Source organism: Amblyraja radiata, chromosome 29, assembly GCF_010909765.2.
Source record: "Amblyraja radiata isolate CabotCenter1 chromosome 29, sAmbRad1.1.pri, whole genome shotgun sequence".
In the NCBI taxonomy this organism is placed as follows: Eukaryota; Metazoa; Chordata; class Chondrichthyes; order Rajiformes; family Rajidae; genus Amblyraja; species Amblyraja radiata.
Window position 1 is genome coordinate 19,958,534 of NC_045984.1, and position 20,083 is coordinate 19,978,616.

General features: G+C 48.6%; 1 protein-coding gene and 1 long non-coding RNA gene across 2 annotated transcripts; both read left to right on the forward strand.

Annotated features, from left to right (window-relative positions):
* Positions 1 to 490: 490 nt before the first annotated feature.
* Positions 491 to 14,367, forward strand: tmem161a (transmembrane protein 161A). Its single transcript, XM_033046797.1, has 12 exons — positions 491 to 619; positions 904 to 1,007; positions 2,010 to 2,090; positions 2,956 to 3,053; positions 3,900 to 4,056; positions 5,793 to 5,944; positions 6,740 to 6,806; positions 8,160 to 8,303; positions 8,956 to 9,069; positions 10,119 to 10,293; positions 13,097 to 13,193; positions 13,419 to 14,367. Exons 1-12 carry the CDS (start codon positions 617 to 619, stop codon positions 13,688 to 13,690), a joined length of 1,464 nt encoding a protein of 487 aa, XP_032902688.1. The 5' UTR covers positions 491 to 616; the 3' UTR covers positions 13,691 to 14,367.
* A 2,309-nt stretch (positions 14,368 to 16,676) lies between these two features.
* Positions 16,677 to 19,611, forward strand: LOC116989432. Its single transcript, XR_004416245.1, has 2 exons — positions 16,677 to 17,907; positions 18,125 to 19,611. It is a non-coding gene; the product is annotated as an uncharacterized LOC116989432 (long non-coding RNA).
* The last annotated feature ends 472 nt before the right edge of the window (positions 19,612 to 20,083 follow it).

Genomic DNA, 20,083 nt, shown 5'->3' on the forward strand with positions numbered 1-20,083 from the left:
CCACCAAAGGCATGGACATAAGCTTTGAATTGGATGCAATAAAAAAAATCCACGAATCTCCACAAGTGCATTTGCTAGTTTTCTTTTCACTTTGCATGTGCTTTAGTATCGACGGTGCGAATATGCAGCTGTTGCTTTAAACGCAATAGTTGCCCGATCCAATTACCTTCAGCCAAAAATATATCGCATGTGGACCTTTAACTGTTCTTTAATTGTGTCCTTTTATGGGAATGTGAAGTATCAAGTGGCAGTTTTATGTTGCTGCAGAGATAATGATCTTACATGCACAGGCAACATTCGGATCTGAGTTATCACACCTTTAAAACTTTCTTTTTTATAAAGTAGGAATCTCAATGACAGTCAGTTTGCAGTAAATGTTACTTCCAGACCAGACACAGCGGCTACAGTGTCAGAGTGGACTACAAATCCCAGCAGGCACTACAGAGACCGACGAGCTGATTGGTTGCTGATCCGCCAATGGCCGCGGAAGTTGGACTCGGATGTGCAGCTGCATGAGGCGACGGCGACGCTCCAGCCACCGGCGGATGAAGCTGTGACCCGGTGGGCGAACGTGTGTGACTGACGGCGGGGCCTCTCCTGACACCGAGCGCGGAAGATGGTGAGCGGTGAATGTAGGGCCGGGAACCCCGTCGCTGCGGCCCAGGATGAAGCGCGGGGACGGGGGGAGAGAGGAAGGAAAGACCCCCACTTCCACACAGACCCCCGGAGTCAAGGGGGAGAGGGCCAGACGGATTCAGCGCAGGGCCCGGATCCCCTGGAGGGCAGCGGTCAAGGGAATAGTTATTAAAAAATAAATCCAGACACATTCAGTCAGAGCAATGGATGCGAACTGCAAGAATCTTGGTGGTCTCTCTATAATTTATTACGTTTGTATCCCACCAGGGTATAATTGGGGTCCAGCTTGTTGTGAGCCTTCTGATGGCATCTCTCATGCAGAAATTGGTGCCTCATTATTCCATTGGCCGCTGGCTGCTCTGCAACGGCAGGTAAGATCTATTTTCTAAATTGTTTTTGGATTTGGGCTTTCACTTTTAACTTCTCTGCCTTCTGTAGCTGGTTCTTGCACAAGTCCTGGGATTTTCAGAACCCCTCTGACTTGATGGGATTAGATGAGATGTCAATGTGAGGGTCTTCCTGTGATTGTGGACGATTACAGAAATCCTACGCTGTTATTACCAAGTTCAGAATCCTGGTCCAATGTCATCCCTTGGTCAACTTCACTAAACTGATTATCACATCAAGGTTCCAGTTTTAGTGATGGTGCTCATCAGGAATCTGCTCCTATATTTCTCCCACCTTGTAGAGCTGATTATGTCTCAATAGGTGCCTGGATTGCACTGAAGGCACTTTGCAATTTCCTGAGATTGTGACTGGTGCAAGTCTGTCTTTCTAGGGTCTGTGTTCTTCATGCATAAGGCGATGGCACTGCAGTTGCTCAGTAATTTGACTGTGGCAAGCTGCAGAGCTGGCTCTGGATCGCTCCGATATCCATGACTGAAAACCTTAGAGTGTAAACAAGACCCTGATCTATGTTTGTATGGGACTGCAGTTACAAATAGGCCCGAAACGAGCAAAGATTCTGGTTTGCTCCCCAAACCAAAAGATGGGTGAACCAGCTATATCTTGCATGCTATCGTGGAACAGCGAAGTGTCTAACATTTGATTTGATATTACTACACTGGGTTCCTGTTGTGTTGAATTCACCACCAGAACAAGAGAAGGAAAATATATTGTTCATCCACCGATGAACGATATCCAATGATGAAGTCTACCGCGTTCCCGTCCTTCCCACTTGCCCCACCACCCCATCTGCAAGACCCCCCCCCCCCCATAATCCCACAACAATGGCTGGATCATGCAAACACTGAGGTGCAGCGCACCTGTGGACTTTCTATCTGTTTTGTCATTTATACATTTAAAGCCGCTGTAACCTCACTAGTCCCACAAGTTGATTAGTGCCGCTGACTGTGCATTCCATTTTCTTGCAGTCTCCTCCGATTCAGACATCCATCAGATGAAGAACTTCGAACCCTAGCAGGGAAGCAGAAGCCCAAACAGAGAAGAGACAGGTTGGTCGAGCATGCAATCCACCACACTCTACCTCGCAATAATCCCTCTGATTAGATCTGCTTCACTCTGTCCCCACTGGCCAGGATAAACATCACTGATTGAACTATCTCAGCTCAGACTAACCCTTCACTCTTGGGAACATTAAAATAAAATAACGGCCAGTTTTTCTCAATCCGAAATCCTTAGTGAAATCAAGGACATTCCATACAAGTTCATAGTTGCTGGGGTTAGTTTCATGCAGTGTCAAAGAGCCTGATTAGTTAGGAAGAAGCTGTTCTTGAACCTCCTGGTCACGGTTTTCAGCCTCTTGTACCACCTTCCTCGATGGCAGGAGTGAAATGAGAGTGTGACCAGGATTGTGTGGGTCGTTGATGATGCTGGCTGCCTATTTGAGGTAGCATCTCCTATATAAATTTTCGATGATCTCCACGTCAGTATCTGTCTAAATCCGAAGATTATTGCTTTGGTCCACTACATAGTCCTGAGCATGGAACCCAGGCCTTCACTTGGATGGTGTTGCACTGTTTGATAAGTCGATAAGCAGTGAACCCAGCTATCCTGCCACTTGAATGTCCAAAATTACATTAACATCACTTAACTTTGTGAGATTATGTTCAGATGAGTTCCAAGTTTGCTCTGAAAACTAGCAGTTTGCTGCACAGGTTATTTATTGTGAATTGCTTTGGGGAATTGAGGCCACGATAATAAAATACTGTGTCAATACAAGTTCCCTGCTGCAACATCCCAGCCTCATAAACAGCCCAAATTGTGGAAAACCCTCACCTGGGGGGGTTGTAGTGCTTTTGGGGAGGGTTTAAACTAACGTGGGATAAGAATTCTTATGAATATTCAACTTCTTCACAGGAGACAGAATGGCGTCACTGAAAGCAAACCAGAAACAGTCCCCAAAGATATCAAGCTGTCCTTGGAGTCCACACCCATCAAGCCCCTTGATGCCTTGGGTAAGCAGCAGATTCAATGTTTTAGTTTAGAGATACAACGTGAAAACAGGCCCTTTGGCTCACCAACCAGCGATCCCCGCACACGTACACTATCCTACACACACTAGGGACGATTTTACATTAATACCAAGCCAATTAACCTGCAATCCTGTATGTCTTTTGAGTGTGGGAGGAAACCGAAGATCTCGGAGAAAACTCACACAGGTCACCGGGAGACGTACAAACTCTGCACAGACAAGCACCCAAAGTTTGGATCGAATCCAGATCTCTGGCGTTGTAAAGCAGTTGTTTTACCGCTGCGCCAACATGCCGCCCCTGATGATGAGTCAAGTTTCACAGATGCTGCACCATGCCCACCTGGACTCTGTAGTTTAGATGAGATGGGATCTTGTACTCAATGTCCCAACCTATAGACGCAAGCATACCAAATTTACTCTATCTGCTTGTGTTACCACTTTCAGGTAGTTGCGGACTAGGACACCAAGATCCCATTACATAACAATTCTGTTAATTGTCATGACATTAATTGTATATTTTCACCTAGCGTTTGACCTCCCAAAGTGCAGCACCGCACACTTGCTCAAGTTAAACTCCACTAGTTTCTGATAACCCCTCCTGTACAGCTCCTTCAGATGGTTTGCCATTTTGAAACCATGTCCCTTGAGCATATTGATGGTTGGATAGTGATTGGAGGGGCACAGAGAGGTGAGAATGTTGTGAATGGTGGGGTTCAGAATACTAGCCGAGTGGAGAGCTGGTCGCAGTGTTGCCAGGCTCAGCCAGCACGCCAAATGACTTCTGTGTACCTCTGGTAAACGCCCTTCTCCCTTTGTCTCTTTTCTTTAGTCCTGCGCTACTACCTGGACTACCAGTGGCTGGTGGACTTTGTCATGTATGCGACCCTGGTTTACATGTTTACAGAGGTCTACTACAGTCTGCTCAGCATTCAGAGTGAAGTCAACGTAGGTGTGCTGTGGTGCCTGCTCACATTGGTCTTTGGGATGTATCCTTGTGTCATGGGCAACAACCCCATCCTTCAATCTGTGCGCAAAGAACCTCTCCTGTCAAACAGCTAGCAGGCTGGCATTACGGAGCAAGTCAGAGTGAGCACAGCCTGTGGGAGATGCACCATTTGGGTGAGGAACTGAATACTCTTTCAGCTGAAGGTAAAAGATGGGTATTTACCTATCATACCTACCGAGATAGGAGGTATAAGATGCTATTGTCAAGGTTTTCAACAATGTTCTTCAATGCCCAATCTTTCAGCTAACATGTGTAAGAAAGAACTGCAGATGCTGGTTTAAATCGAAGGTGGGCACAAAATGCTGGAGTAACTCAATACAATACAATACAATTTTATTGTCATTTGAGCCTCAGTGAGGCTCAAACGAAATTCTGTTTCCACAGCCATACAAACAAAGACAATTCCTAGACATACACACAATTTAGTTCACACAAACATCCATCACAGTGGACCCACTGTGATGGAAGGCAAAGTCTTGAGAGGGGAAACTCAGAGGGACAGGCAGCATCTCTGGAGAGAAAGGAATGGGTGACATTTCGGGTTGAGATGACTGTAATGAATTGTGCTGTTTACAGCCTTACTTAATTCCCTCCTCCAGAAATCGCCAGGGATAAATGAACTCTACCTGTCTCTGTCACCATTGTAAATATAAAATGAGAGTGCCTGCCAGCGATTCCCTGCCCTCTGCCCTCTCCCCTGTGCCTCCCAGTGCATCTCTGCCCCCATGAACCCTCCCGTGCCCCTCCCAATGGATCTCTGTCCCCTGCACCTGCCAGTTGTTCCCTGCCCCCTAAACCCTCCTCTGTGCCGGCCAGTGGTTGCCTGCACCCGCCACTGCGTCCCTAATGCCTTGTCCCAGCTCCATGTGCCGTGGCCAGGGTCATTTGGGGTAACTGCTGATGCTATTCAGGTAGAGTGATAGCAGCAGGAAAGGACCATTTCTTAAGTCTGGGATGTCCCTGGATTTCAAGCTCCTGTATCTTCTAGAAGGTAGAAGAGAGCAAAGGGGTGGGGTGGCCGCCTTGATGATACTTCCAGGAACTGTGAAGATGGGCTGGGTGGAAGCAAGTGACAAGCCTGAGATGTCAGTCAAAAGGCAAGATGCTGGTGATTTAATTCAGGGGTGTGTAGAAATTTCTCACAGTGGATAGTGAACGTCTGGGATTCGCTAGCCCAGAGAGCTTTGGAAGCCAGAACAGGAATATTTAACAGAACAGGGTCTGAAGAAGGGTTTCGGCCCGAAATGTTGCCTATTTCCTTCGCTCCATAGATGCTGCTGTACCCGCTGAGTTTCTCCAGCCTTTTGTGTACCTTCAGGAATATTTAAAGGTGGATGTAGGTACATTTTTGAAAGATCGAGGAATTACATCTGACCATCGATCACCTGTTCGCACTAGTTTTACTCGAGGTGGCAACACAGTAGCCTGTTAACCTTTAAACCGGCACATCTTTGGTATATCCAGATGCTACTTTGTTTCATCTAGATGAGAAGCAGTTAAGGCCTAACATGAATGACTTCCATAAGCAAGATACGTGGAACCGAAATCTGGTTCGTGTCCGTTCTAGCTACACCTCCGGAACGATTCCCAAACTGGGGCAGGTTCACTGAAAGCCACAGCGAGTGACATAATGTTAAAAATGAACCACAGAATGTCCTTAATTTAGATTGGGTCTATTTCCTACAATCCTCTTGCTTGCCTTGACACTGCATTCAGTAAGGTGCTCGTCTCTATGATGACTCATTACTTCAAGACTGAGGAAGGAGCAGAGCGCTCTGTCTGCCTGATCTTCGCCTTTCTCTTCCTAATCATCGCCATGTTGGTGCTGGTGGTGCGAGAGGAATATCTGGAGTTTGGACTCGAACCAGGTGAGTTTGTTGTAATTACTTTTCATAAATTGTCTGCTCAAGGAGTGTAACGACAGTGCGGTCAGATAGACTTGTGGTTGATTTCATCTGCTCTGATATCCCCTCGGCGGCTGAGGGGACATTTGATAGAATTGTATAACAATTATGAGAGGCATAGATAGGGTGGGCAGTCAGAACCTTTTTTCCCAGGATGGAAATGTCCAACACTACCGGACATAGTTATAAGGTGAGAGGGGAAACGTTTAATGGAGATGTGCGGGTTACGTTTTTTTACATAGAGGGTAGTGGGGGCTTGGAACGCATTACTAGGGGTGGTGGTGACGGGAAATACAATAGTGCCATTCAAGAGGATTTTAGATAGGTACATGGAAGTGCAGGAAATAGAGGTATGGATCATGTACAGGCAGATGAGATCAGTTTAACTCGGTACACATGTTAGGTACAAACATTATAGGCTAGGGGGATCATTCCTGTGCTGTATTGTTCTATTTGCAATGTACAGAACAACTATTAAACCCACTGCCTCCAACCCTCCTGATCCATTACCTGCAAGGACCAGGACAGCAGGTACAGGGGAGCACCCTGTAATAGTTCCCTGTCATCATTGTAGACTTGGATGTTGGGCACTGCATGTCACTTGTGTCAGCTTGTTGAGGTCCCTGAGGGAACTTAGACTGGCATCTTTCTTGTCTGCCACCCACTAGACACTGGGTGAAGTTCCAAATAACTATGAAACTACAACTGCCTCTTGTATCTGCAAACACTGATTGTTCTTTGTCTTTGTTCCCCACACAGGGTTTGCCAACTTGTATGAAAACCTGCAGGTCTTTTTCAGACAGCTAGGACTGGTTAACATCTGGCCGTAAGTGCCCCTCCCGCCCCTTTCTTGTCAAAACAACTTTTCCCTTATAAAACTGTTTTCTTTGAATATTCTTTCATCCAAGGTTTGGAGGATAACGTTCTTCCCTCAGGTGTGGTCATGGGTCACTGCCCGTTACAGAGATGGATGGCAGATAGACTACTCTGACGGAGCATCACATGTTGGATGTACCAGCTGTAAAGTTACACCTCAGATTAAGGCCCCTCTGCCCCTTTGAAGGGAGCTCTCTTCCCCCATTGACCCAGCCAACATTGACTTCTCTGCCAAAGTCACCATCAAGCAACCTAGCTGCTGTATGTTTGCTGTTTTGTTGTGCACGATTGCATGATAGGCACTGTGGACACGCAGGTATTAGTGGTGATCTGCACACGTAGGCCAGTTTTCTAAAACTTTTCCCTTTGAGGAAGAAGTTTAACCAAGGCCTCTCCTCTCTGTAACACTTCAAGGTCCAAATGCATTATTTCGAGATGAATGTATCACAATGCTTGCCTGCCCGCAGCAAATCTGGACAGCACTCGGGCAGGGGATAAGCAACAAGTAACAGTTGTACCGCATCAGTGCCAGGGACTGCCCTTCTCCAGGGCCCGTGCCCATCCACCTTCACGTTCAGAACTTTTGCCAAATTGAAAAATTGATTGAACGCTTTGATAGCTTGAAGGATGTAATTTGGAAACCGGCCCTGTTATCGGAGTCCAAGCCAACCATCTAGTGTTCACACCAGATCTAAATTATCCCACTTTCCCATCCATTCTACACGAGGGACAATTTACAAATGCCTCGTAACCTTCAAACCTGTACGTCTTTGGGATGTAGGGGGAAACTGGGGCACATGAGGAGACCCAAACGGTTACAGGGGTAACGTGCAAATACCACACAGACAGCACCTGAGGTGAGCATTGAACTCGGGTCTCTGATGCTGTGAGGCAGCAGCTGTACCAGTGTGCCACCCAAATCTGCAACCATCAACATCCTATAAGTGATCCTAGATTGAACCAGCCATGGGAGTAATGGCGTTCGTGTACAAGAAGGAATTGCAGATGCTGGAAAATCGAAGGTACACAAGAATGCTGGAAAAACTCAGCGGGTGCAGCAGCATCTATGGAGCGAAGGAGATAGGCAACGTTTCAGGCCGAAACCCTTCTTCAGACTGATAGGGGGTGGCGGGGAGAAGGAAGGAAAAAGGGAGGAGGAGGAGCCCGAGGGCAGGGGGATGGGAGGAGACAGCTCGAGGGCTAAGGAAGGGGAGGAGACAGCAAGGGCTAACAAAATTAACAAAATGGGAGTAATGGCTGCAGAAGTAGGTTAAAGGCTGACTCGAGATCCTTTCCGTTGCAGATACTCGGTGGCCAGACTGATCTTTAAGCTCTCACTGGTTGGGCTTTCCTCATTCATTGGAGCATGTCTAACATTCCCAGGCCTCCGCCTGGCTCAGACTCACTTGGATGCTCTGAAGATGACAGCAGACAAACCTCTGACACAGTGAGTAGCACCGCGCAGTGCATCAGTGGGCCCCGTGAGAGGGGCTGATTGCAGAACAGCAAGAGTAGGCTATTCAATCCCGGACAGTTGTCCTTGTGTGGCTCTGTCCAAACGCCATAAGTAATTGAGCTCCAAGTTTGCAAAGGGACCTGATTGATTCACTGAACCACTGAGCGATGGCTTCACTGCCAGAGGTATCGTCTGACACAACGTCTGGATCCCCATTCAGGTGTCAATTAGAACCCGAGAACATTCTTCAACTGATGGTGGAGTAATGTGAATTTTATTCAACCTTTAGTAACCTTTTATCTAACATTTTACTGATCAAGTATCTAACTCTGAGAAAGATAATTAGTTACCTACTTGATTACCAAAGGGAGACATGTTTACTAAAGAATGCACATATGAACTATAACAATCCTGCTTCAAACGCAGCTCCGGCTCTCCTCTCCCCTCCTCGATTAACTATTTACTTCTTACCTGCACAGTCTCTGCCTCGGCAGGGAGCTTGCTGTGCTGCCTATACTGTGTGTGGGGTGGTGGGGTACGGAGCGGTGAGGTGTGGAGGGGTGCGGTGGGGCATGCTGTATAGGGATGGGGTGCGGCGTGGTCTGGCTCGGCAATCCTCATGTGGCTTGTATCCATTTTCCAGGTTTCTGCTGTACGCCAACTTCCTGTCACCTGTCATCATATTGTTGCTCTGGGTGAAGCCCATCAGCAGAGACTTTGTGATCAACGCCCCCTTCGGGAGTGAGAAGGTTGAGCTGTGAGTACCCGAGCTAGCTTCACATTGGCCTTTGTCACATCAGAAGGGTCTCGACCCGAAAGTCACCAATTCCTTTTCTCCAGAGCTGCTGCCTGACTGGCTGAGTTACTTTTGTGTCTTATGTTCACTTTACCCTCGGGGAAGGGGAGGGACCACATGGATAAACTCAACTCGTGTACATCACCCCCGAGATGTCCTCCACAGATGCTGCCTGACCTGCTGAGTTACTCCAGCACTTTGGGATCTATGCTGGATTCAAGAATCTGCAGTTCCTTGATTCCCCAGTGTTTGTTCTCATTCCAATTGTATCTGGAGAGATATTTTAGAGGCCAGTGAATTGGTGAGAGTCCAGAATTGTTGTGGCCATAATTGGGTAAGGGCCGATGGTTCTAATGACAGTTGAGTCCATGGTCACTGAAGTTGAGCTCTGTAATTCCTGATATGTTTTTTAATTAATTGATTCAAATTCACCATAAAAAGATTGGAACATCGTGACTTGTCCTGGATTTCTCACCCAGTAATGTAGCTGTTACGCTACAGTTTTTCTTTGCTGGGGTAGCGTATTCTCTGCATTGTTCCACCATACACTACAGATCCATCTTCCAGGTGCACTGACTTATAAGACTGTAAAACATAGTAGGCCATTTGGCCCATCGAGTCTGCTCTGCCGTTTTATCAAGACTGATCTATTTTGCCCTTTCAACCACATTGTGGTCTCAATTTTGACAGTTCCAAACCCTGGGTTCCAACTGTGTCTTGGGCGGGGATGTGAATTGGGTAGGGAGTGTGAATGTAGGCCAGCTGTGGGTATGCAGGGATGTGGTTGAGGTTGGGGGAGGGAGGGCTGAGATTTCCCTGACCCTTTGTACTTCCTGAATGCCCTGACTCTCAAGGTGTTTATTGCTCTGGGCTTTGGCCTCTCCAAACCAGGCATGAGTCCGGTTCCACACCCTCAATGCTCCGTGGTTCATCCCTGCTGCACAGCTGCGGGCTCCTGCAGTGACGTGACTGCTCTGATGCTGCCTCTGTTTTCACCCCCCTTCCCATAGGATGTCCGACTCGACATACAACACGGCGCGCCTGTGGGTGGTGCTGGGACTCTGCGCGCTGCGTCTGCTGATGACGCGATACCACCTACAGGCCTACCTCAACCTGGCCGAGACGTGGGTGGAGCAGATGGGGAAGGAGGCTGGATCCATCACCATGATCGAGATTCAGCGCAAGGTACAGTGCATTGTAGGAAGGAGGAGGACTTGGCACTCCTCTAAACAGAAGTCAGTGTGTAACAATGTGTAAGAAGGAACTGCAGATGTTAGTTTACAGCAAAGATAGACACAAAACACAGGAGTGGTGCCAGAAGACTGTAGGGTGGCGAATGTTGTTTCTCTTTTCAAGAAGGGCTGCAGGGGAAATGCTGGGAACTATAGGCTGGTGAGCTTAACATCTGTAGTTGGTAAGTTACTGGAGAGTATTCTGAGGGATAGGATATTTGGATGGGCAAGGGCTGATTCGGGATAGTCAGCATGGTTTTGTACGTGGGAGGTCGTGTCTCACAAATCTGATTGGTTGATGGAATTTAATACTGAGAAGTGTGAGGTGTTGCAGTTTGGGACGTCGAACAAGGGCAAGACCTACACAGTAAATGGTAGGCCCCTGGGTAGTGTTGTAGAGCAGATGGATCTAGGAGTACAGGTGCGTGGTTCCTTGAAGGTCGAGTCGCAGGTAGATAAAGTGGTCAAAATGGCTTTTGGCACTTTGGCCTTCATTGATCAGAGTATTGAGTATAGAAGTCGGGAGGTCATGTTGCAGTTGTATAAGACGTTGGTGAGACCGCATTTAGAATATTGTGTTCAGTTCTGGGCACCATGTTATAGGAACGATATTGAGGATGTTGCCAGGACTAGAGGGTGTGAGCTGTAGGGAGAGGTTGAGTAGACTGGGTCTCTATTCCATGGAGCGCAGGAGGATGAGGGGAGATCTTATAGTGGTATACTAATTCACGAGAGGAATTGATCGGGTAGATGCACAGAGTCTTTTGCCCAGAGTAGAGGAATCGAGGACTAGAGGACACAAGTTCAAGGTGAAGGGGAAAAGATTTAATAGGAATCCGAGGTGTAACTTTTTCACACAAAGGGTGGTGGGTGTATGGAACAAGCTGCGAGAGGAGGTCGTTGAGGCTGGGACTATCCCATTGTTTAAGAAACAGTTAGACAGGAACATGGATAGGACAGGTTTGGAGGGATATGGACCAAGCGCAGGCAAGTGGGACTAGTGTAGCTGGGAGATTGTTGGCCAGTGCCAGTGTGGCTGAAGGGCCTGTTTCCACTAAAATACCGAAGTAACTCAGCGGCTCAGGCAGCATCTCTGGAGAAAAGGAATAGATGACGTTTCGGATCAAGACTATTCAGTCTGATCAAGGGTCTCGACCCAAAATGTCAACTCTTTCATCTAGAGGGTGCATGACCCGCTGAGTTGCTCCAGCATTTTGTGCCTATCCCCAGTGTGTAACAAGTTCCATCTCATAAACTTTGGTGATCAGAATTCCGTCTCATTTTTATTTTAAATAGTGCAAAAATTCTGAACCAAAAATCAATTTGACCTCAGTGGAAATGGTGGACAATTACTGATGAAGGGAGGGATTTAAGAGGGACGTTAGGGGCAACTTTTTCACTCAGAGGGTGGTCACGTGGAGTCATAGAGCATGGAAACAGACCCTTCAGCCCAACTGGTCCATGCTGATCATATGCCCATTCTAAGCAAGTCCCATTTGCCTGCGTTTGACCCATATCCCTCTAAACAGTTCTTGTCCATTTACCCATCCAAATATCTTTTGCATGCTGTTACTGTACCTGCCTCAACTACCTCCTCTGATAGCCCGTTCCATATACCCACCACCCTTTGTGTGGTTGAACAAGCTGCCTGAAGAAGCAATAGAAGTATATCCAATTACAAATTTTAAAAGATAATGGATAGGATGGGTTTAGAGAGCTCTGGGTCAAATTCAGCCGAATGAAACTAGCCCAGATTGCCAACTGGTCGGCATGAACAAGGTGGGCTGAAGGGCCTGTTCCCGTGCTGTACAGCACTATGACTCTATGAAGGCATCCTTCTGCTTTTACTCTGTTTCCACAAATAATAGGCTTGTTAACGCACAGTGTTATTAACCTCTGCAGAATGCTTAAAATATAGCACACTTCCAGTCAACAATATCATTCTTGTTACCATTTAGAAACACTTTGCCAGCATTTCCCATTTAAGTCCCTCATTTCACCTTCCTGGTGCAAACCTCAGTGTGACGCTAACAGCGGTGGGCCTGTTGTGCGGCACTAATCCCCCAGCCCCACATCCCTGACGTTAAGCAGCTCCAATGTCTCAATTACGCAAAGTCTCTGCCCCTCTGTGTAAACCTCAATCTAAGCCGAGTGCCCGGGAGCACTTGGTGGGACTGTGTCACCATGCAAGGGATACAAGGGAAACATTTACACAATTCTTCCTGAGCTGGTCTGAAAGATCAAAGTTGTTAGAACCACAGTTTCTTCATTGTATTAGTTGATTGAGAAAGTAGTGGCTCGAAGATGATGAGGCATCTGGTGCTCAGGCAGTTTCTCTTCTTAAATACTCAAGCCTGGAGTCTACTCTAATTCTGTGGAGTTATGCATAGAATAACTCATAACCAGGCAGCAGAATCTGAATCTGTCAGTGCCAGGTATCTGGGGTGAGTTACAGGTTGGAGAGTTTCAAAGCTTATGGGGCTGGAGTTGAATGTTCTGATAACAACACAGATAACAAAGACCATATTGTCAATTGGAACCTAATTGAGCAGTTTGAGATTATTATATAGAACATTGACATTGATATAGAACAGAACATCTCTGTCCTGCACACCGTTCCAAGATCTTTGTGAGTCCAGGGATTGCCTGAATCCTGATCCCAGGGGATTCTGATGCTGCTGCGAATCCCTGTGAATATTCTGTAGACAGTGTCTTGTGTTGTGACTAACGGGGTGTATTTCTTTCCCCTTGTGCAGGTTTCACGAGTGTTTTGCTACCTGTGCGTGGTCACCGTGCAGTATCTGGGCCCAGTAATCCTCATCTTCCACTCCACTCTGCTGCTTAAAGTCCTGGGTAAGGACCTGCAAAGAGTCCACGTGTCTGTATTGTCCTTGTGTGTCTCTGAACTTGGTGAGCGTGGGGCAGTCAGCTGTTCTCTGAGGCAGCTCGCCCTGCCCCTGGTTCCGAGCCCAGACATCTGTTTCCCCCCCCCCCCCTCTCTCTCGAACCTCTGACCCGGCCAGCAGCCGCCTCACACCTCCCGGCCCGCAGTAATTGTGCGTATCCCGTGTTTTTCAGGAGACTATTCCTGGGGTCTGTTCCCGGAGCCACCCATGGCTTTGCCGGCGGTCGACGTCAGCCCTCGTTCCTTGGAAGATGCCCCCGAAGAGGAGGGCGACTATCGAATAGCTGCCTCACAGATCATGGCGGCACTGGGTGCCCTGCGCAATGTGTTCACCCCCCTTTTTTACCGGGGCCTCTTCTCCTTCCTGACCTGGTGGCTGGCGGCTTGTCAGGTGGTGACCAATCTCTTCGGCCTGTACTTCCATCAGTACCTGATGGCCTCATAGGAAGGTGGAGGGATGGCGCAGGACCACGTCTGCTCTCAAGTGCCTTCCCTCCATCTCCTCGCACCGAGCTCGCAACAAAGCTCTTCACTCTGTGATCCCTGCCTGTATCCCCTGCATCTCTCCCCCCCCCCCCCAACGTGCTGATTCCCACAGCGGGACTTCTCCACAGTGCTGGCTGACCTCTCCACCAGCCCCAGCTACATGTGGAAGACCTGCGACTGTTGTCCCTGCCTGATGCCCCGGCACGTCCTGTGAACACTCGAGTCTCCAGGTGAAAGGACAGCGGCTCCAAGGCGGCAGAACTCCCGTCTGTCAAACTCCTCCGGCGGCTTCCATCTCCCCGTCAGGACAAGCCGGGGATGATGGCTGGACGATCAGCGCTGGGTGCTCCTGCCGCCCTCTGCCTCTATCCCGTGTCCATGGGGGGTTGAGTGGGGGTCAGTGGCTCGAGATGCTTCCATTCAAAGTACGTCATCCACTTCTCAACCTCGCCTGCTCTCGCACTGGAACTTGGGCATTGTCCTAAACCACGGGGGCATGAAGAGTCAAAATGTATTCCGGCAGCCTTCTTGTACATGGAGGGACGTGTCCCGGGGTGGGAGGGGGGAGGGTGTGTGTGAAAGATATCCCGGGGAGAGGAGGTACCAGAGGGGGAGGAAGGAAGGGAATGAGCACCTGGGTGTGGGGGGGGGGTCCCAGTCAGTGAGAGGGAGCAGGTATGGTTACACCAGAGGGGGGGGGGGGGGGGAGGGGGGGTGTGTGTGGTCACCCAAGATGGATGTGAGTGTGGATATGCTGGTATGGGGGAGGGGAGGGGGAGAGAGAGGTTTGAGGCAGTTCAGACTATCCACTCAGACAGTGGGATGAAATCTGTTGCATTTGTACAATTTGTTGGTGAGGTTGCACTTGAAGGACTGTGTTCAGTTTAGGTCACTGCTATAGGAAAGATGCCATTTGGGTAGAAAGGTTGCAGAGAAGATTTGTGAGGATGTTGCCGGGATTTGAGTGCCTGAGCTCAGGGGCGGATCTATTATGAAACTAATGAAGCTTAAGCTTCAGGGGCCCTAATCCCGGAAGCGACTTTAGTCCAGATATTCTTCCGATTTAAATCGTAATTCCAATTTTTAAATTTTTTTTCCTAGAAATTAATCTGATTTTTCACCTCGACTAAACCCCTCGCCTCGACTAAACTTCACCTCACACTAAACTCGCCTCGACTAAACCTCCCACCTCACACCTAATCCCCACCTCGACTAATCGCCGCCTCTATCCCGCTCCCGCAGGGAGGGGGACTGGGGGGGGCTCGACGTCAACGTCAGCGCATGTGGCCCCTCTCCTCCCACCGGCTCTCTAGGGCAATGCGCTTGCGCTGCTCAGCCCCGCCCCCCTGGTTGGAGCCGTTCAACTCGCGTGAGGCGACGCCGGTGGGGGGGCTATAAATAGCGGAAGCGGAAGACGCGCGGATTAGGTGTGATGTGGAGTTTAGGCGTGAGGTGGGAGGTTTAGTTAAGTTTAGGTGGGTTAAGGTGTGAGGTTTATTTGAGTCGCAGGGGTTATTGAGGTACGGTTTAGTCGAGGCGAGGTTTAGGTGTGAGGAGAAGTTTGGTAGTGAGGTATTATCGAGGCGAGGGGTTTAGTGAGGCGAGGGGATTAGTCGAGGTGTAGATGTGCAGGTGAGGGGAAGTGAGCGGAGGTGAGGTGAGGAGAAGTGGGTGTCTGAGATCAGGAAGGGAGACCGAGGTGCTGCTGAAGGCGACGAGGCCACTGCCTTCTGTGGCAGGGAATACCTCATCTAATTCTCATCTCAGTGCTAGGCAAAGAGACATTTCAGGTGATATTTTTTGTAAAGATTTTTTTAGCTGTATGAGGCCATTTATTGAAACATATAGATTATTAAGGGTTTGGACACGCTAGAGGCAGGAACATGTTTCCAATGCTGGGAGAGTCCAGAACCAGGGGCCACAGTTTAAGAATAAGGGGTAGGCCATTTAGAACAGAGATGAGGAAATACTTTTTCACACAGAGTTGTGAATCTGTGGAATTCTCTGCCTCAGAAGGCAGTGGAGGCCAATTCTCTGGATGCTTTCAAGATGAGAGCTAGATAGAGCTCTTAAAGGTAGCAGAGTCAGGGGATATGGGGAAATGGCAGGAACGGGGTACTGATTGTGGATGATCAGCCATGATCATAGTGAATGGCGGTGCTGGCTCGAAGGGCCGAATGGCCTACTCCTGCACCTATTGTCTATTGTCTACTTCATGAAATATATATCTTTTGGGGGTTATTTTACTGCATATGTGTTAGAAAAATCCTACGCTTCTGTTATGAAAACTACCAGCAGAAAGTTAGAGAATCACTTTCAATTTATTGAAAATGCAGGAGCTTCAGGGGGAGTTGCCCTCTGAGACCCCCACCGGGGCACTGCCCCTAGACCCTGCCGGGGGCCCAGCCAGCCTCCTGGACCACCGGCCAATACTTCCTACTTTTTTTCTGGAGGTGAATATCATGCTTAGTCCACAATTTTGGGTCTACTGTCTGATAATTCAATACAAAATAATAGTTAAAATAAAAATTTTAAGGTTATTAAAGTATCATGTAGGCTAGCGTAAATGAAAAATTAAGGATGTTTCATTCTAAATATATTTAATGTAAAATAATTATGCAATTTAAAACACTATTAACATTTATGACAGAAATTAAAATTTGTGGTGATCTGTCGTGGAACGACCCCATTGTAGAGGATAACGGTGGTTACCCAGACCTTGTTGCTGGTTGCGAAAGGGCCCCCATAACAGCTCAAGCTTCAGGGCCCCAAAAATGTAGGTCCGCCTGCCTGAGCTACAGTGAGAGGTTGGGCAGGCTATTCCTTGGAGCGCTGGAGGATGAGGAATGGCATTAGAGATGTGTATAAAATCATGAGTGGAATAGACAGGGTGAATACACAGTATACCCAGGGTAGGGAAATCAAAAATTGGAGGACATAAGTTTAACATGAGAGGGGTAAGATTTTATGGGAACCTGAGGGGTAACTTGAGAGGAAGTAGTATAGGCTGATACTATAACAACATTTAAAAGACATTTGGGTAGGTACATGGATAGGAAAGCGATAGGGGCCAAATGTGGGCAATGGGATTTACTTAGATGAGGTATCTTGGTCACTACGCATGTGCTGGGCCGAAGGGCCTGTTTCTGTGCTGTATGACTCAACTTTGAAAACTTGACAGCTCATTTTACCCCCTGCGGTTTGGGGGTCTCCGATGTGATTGTGACCAGAACAAGTCCCAGTGATGGTGGGTTATACAAGGGTGGAGTCAGAGGTGATTGAACTCCCTGCTGCTCTTGGAGAGAATGGCGGTGGGACCTGCTAGCATCTGAAGGCAGTGGAACCTCAGCGTGGTCTGATCTGAGGACCAGTGCCTCTGACTAGAAGCTGCGATGTTTCACTACCTCCTGAGTCAGGGGAAATATATGGGGCGAGCGAATGGTGTTTACAGTGGGGTCTTGCCAGCCAGGGATCCCCTCCAGAGAGTGCCATCTTCATGCTGTTGTTCTGCATCTGTGTAAGATGTTGATTATGTAATTAATCCGTATGGTTTTCAAACCAGGTCTGTCTGTGAATGTGCACCTGTAGTGGGTATCACTCACACTGGTCATACAATAGAAGGGGAAATGTTTCCTTAATAGGTTTACATCAGTTTATACTAAACATCGGTGCAGCAAGTCATCACTGGTGGTGTGGATGGGGGAAAAGGGGATGCAGGTTTCTGCAGCAGAAATGGTCACCGTGCTCCTTTCCCTTCAATATCATCCCCCGTTTATATGTTTCCTATTTCCTCTGACCACATGTCACTCCTCTTATTTGACACCCTTTTTGTCTCCAGCCTTTGTCACTTCACCCATTTTCTAATTCCCCCCCCCTCGGCTGTACCCACCCATCACTTGCCAAAGTTTGTCCCACCCCCACCTCTCTCCAACTTTCTAACCCCTTTCCCCCTGCTCTCAGTCTGAGGAAGGGTCCCAGCCTGAAAAGTCATTCGTCCATTTCCCTCCATAGATTTTGCCTGACCCGCTGAGTTCCTCCAGCACTTTGTGTTTGTCTCAGGATTCCAGCCTCTGCATTTCCTTGTGCCTCCACTGCAGTCCTGCCCTCTGCCCAGCAGGGTTCGCTGGCTAGATTCCTGCCTCCACACAGCGACCACTCGGACTGGGTTCGGGAGGGGTTAGCTGTCCGGAGCCGCTGACCAAGGCCTCGCCTGTCCGCTCCCACCCCCCCCCCCCCCCCCCCCCCCCCCATGGAGTTGTAGAGGATGGAATATGTTCTCACTGACCACTTGCCCTAAGGTCCCCGTCTCCCTGAACATAAAACAGTGCAGACCGACCCAAAACATCCCCTATCCATGTTCCCCAGAGATGCTGTCCAGAAACAGGGGCCACAGTTTAAGAATAAGGGGGTAAGCCATTTAGAACGGAGATGAGGAAAAACTTTTTCACACAGAAGGTTGTAAATCTGTGGAATTCTCTGCCTCAGAAGGCATTGGAGGCCAATTGGCTGGCTGCTCCCAAGAGAGGGTTAGATAGAGCTCTTAAAGATAGTGGAGTAAGGGGATATGGGGAGAAGGCAGGAATGGGGTACTGATAGTGGATGAACAGCCATGACCACAGTGAATGGCGGTGCTGGCTTGAAGGGCCGAATGGCCTACTCGTGCATCTATTGATCTGCTGAATTATTCCAGCACCGCATGTCTTTTTTATGTAGACCAATATCCGCAGTGCTTTGTTTCTACAAAGAACAGTACAGCACAATACCAGGCCCTTCAGCCCACAATGTCTCTGCTGAACACGATGCCAAGTTAAAATAATTTCATTTGTCTGCACCTGATCCATATCCCTCCATTCCCTGCATATCCACGTGTCATCTAAAATCCTCTTAAAAGCCACTATGATATCTGCCTCCGCCAACACCTCCAGCGGCACGTTCCAGGCACCCACCTCTCTCTGAAATAAACTTGCATCTCCTTCAAATGTTGCCCCTCTCGTCTTAAAGCTATGCCCTCTAGTCTAACATTTGCAACCCTGGGATAAAGGTTCTGGGTGTTTTAGGACACAATGTGCTGGAGTAGCGCAGTTGGTCAGGCAGCATCTCCAGACAAGTTGCCTGACCCGCTGAGTCACTCCAGTACTTTGTCTTTATTTCTAAACCAGCATCTGCAAATCTTTGTGTCTCCCCTATCTACGCCCCTTAGCCTCATACGCTCCAGAGGAAACAATCCCAAGTTTGTCCAACCTCCTTGGAGCTAATACGCAGGCAGCTCTCGGCAGTGTGATTCCCCCAATTGTAAAAGCGCACACCTCTTCACTTCTGAACGTCTACTGTAAAGCAAATTGCCTTCAGTTCGGGTTCAGTAAACCATCTGATCCATGTCCCTCTGAGACCCTCTTTTGTGTGTGTCGGTGTCTGTGCAGAAGTCTCTGCCTCCGCCCTCTATTGTGTGTCTGGGGCACTCACTGGTGTACAGAGATCAGCCCATACAGACTCCCGGAGGACTCGCATTTCACCGATATGTCTGAGTCCCGCTCAAATGACTTAATTATGAAGCTGTGTGTTTGTTGAAGGGCCAGTCCGCCCCGGTCAGAGGCGCATTAAATATTAAACCCTCCTATTAGCCGCCCTCTGCCGCTGCATTTTATCGCTACACCTCATTCGTGGTGCCGCTGGGATTGTCAGAGTTGCGGGAAGAGGGAGGGCCTCAGTGTGGGTGTGTGTACACTCCCTCTGGGGTGAGGACTGTGTGCCGTTCCGCTCTGTCCGAGCCATGTTGGCCCGCGTTGGTTTTAACATTTCAAGGGGTGTAGAATTGAGCGCATTTTTGAATGCTGTGCGTGTGTTTGGATTAATTTAAAAAGTGTAATATATTTTAAAATCTCCATTGAGTTCTCTTCATTTTTCTCCGCTCTGTTACACCCGGGGCGTCCCAACAGTGAGGGAGTTGAACTGGGAGTGACCAGTCTAGAGAAATGGACAGACATTTCCCGATCGGAAGCGTCTGTACATTCCCAACACAGACGCTGCCCGACCGTCTGAGTTCCTCCAGCACTTGATCCCCTTGTTTTGGGTGCGTTGACCCACATGGTCACCGAGGGTTGGCCGAGTCGTCTGTTGTCCGTTTTGGGTGCGGCAGAATGTCTCACAGCGGGTTCGATCCTGACCTCGGGTGCTGTCTGTGTGGAGTTTGCACGTTCACCACGTGACGGCGTAGCTTGCCTCCGGGTGCTCCAGCTTCTTCCCACATCCCAAACGTGCGGGTTTATAGGTTAATCTGTAAATTGTCCCGTGTGCAGGGAGTGGGATAGAACGGGTGATCGCATGAACTCGGTGGGCCGAAAGGCCTGCTTCC

Bases quoted from the DNA above. Each gene is read 5' to 3' on its own strand.
- tmem161a (XM_033046797.1), top strand. The intron at 8,304-8,955 runs GTGAGTAGCACC...TCCATTTTCCAG, and splicing joins GCAGACAAACCTCTGACACA to GTTTCTGCTGTACGCCAACT. The intron at 13,194-13,418 runs GTAAGGACCTGC...CGTGTTTTTCAG, and splicing joins TCTGCTGCTTAAAGTCCTGG to GAGACTATTCCTGGGGTCTG.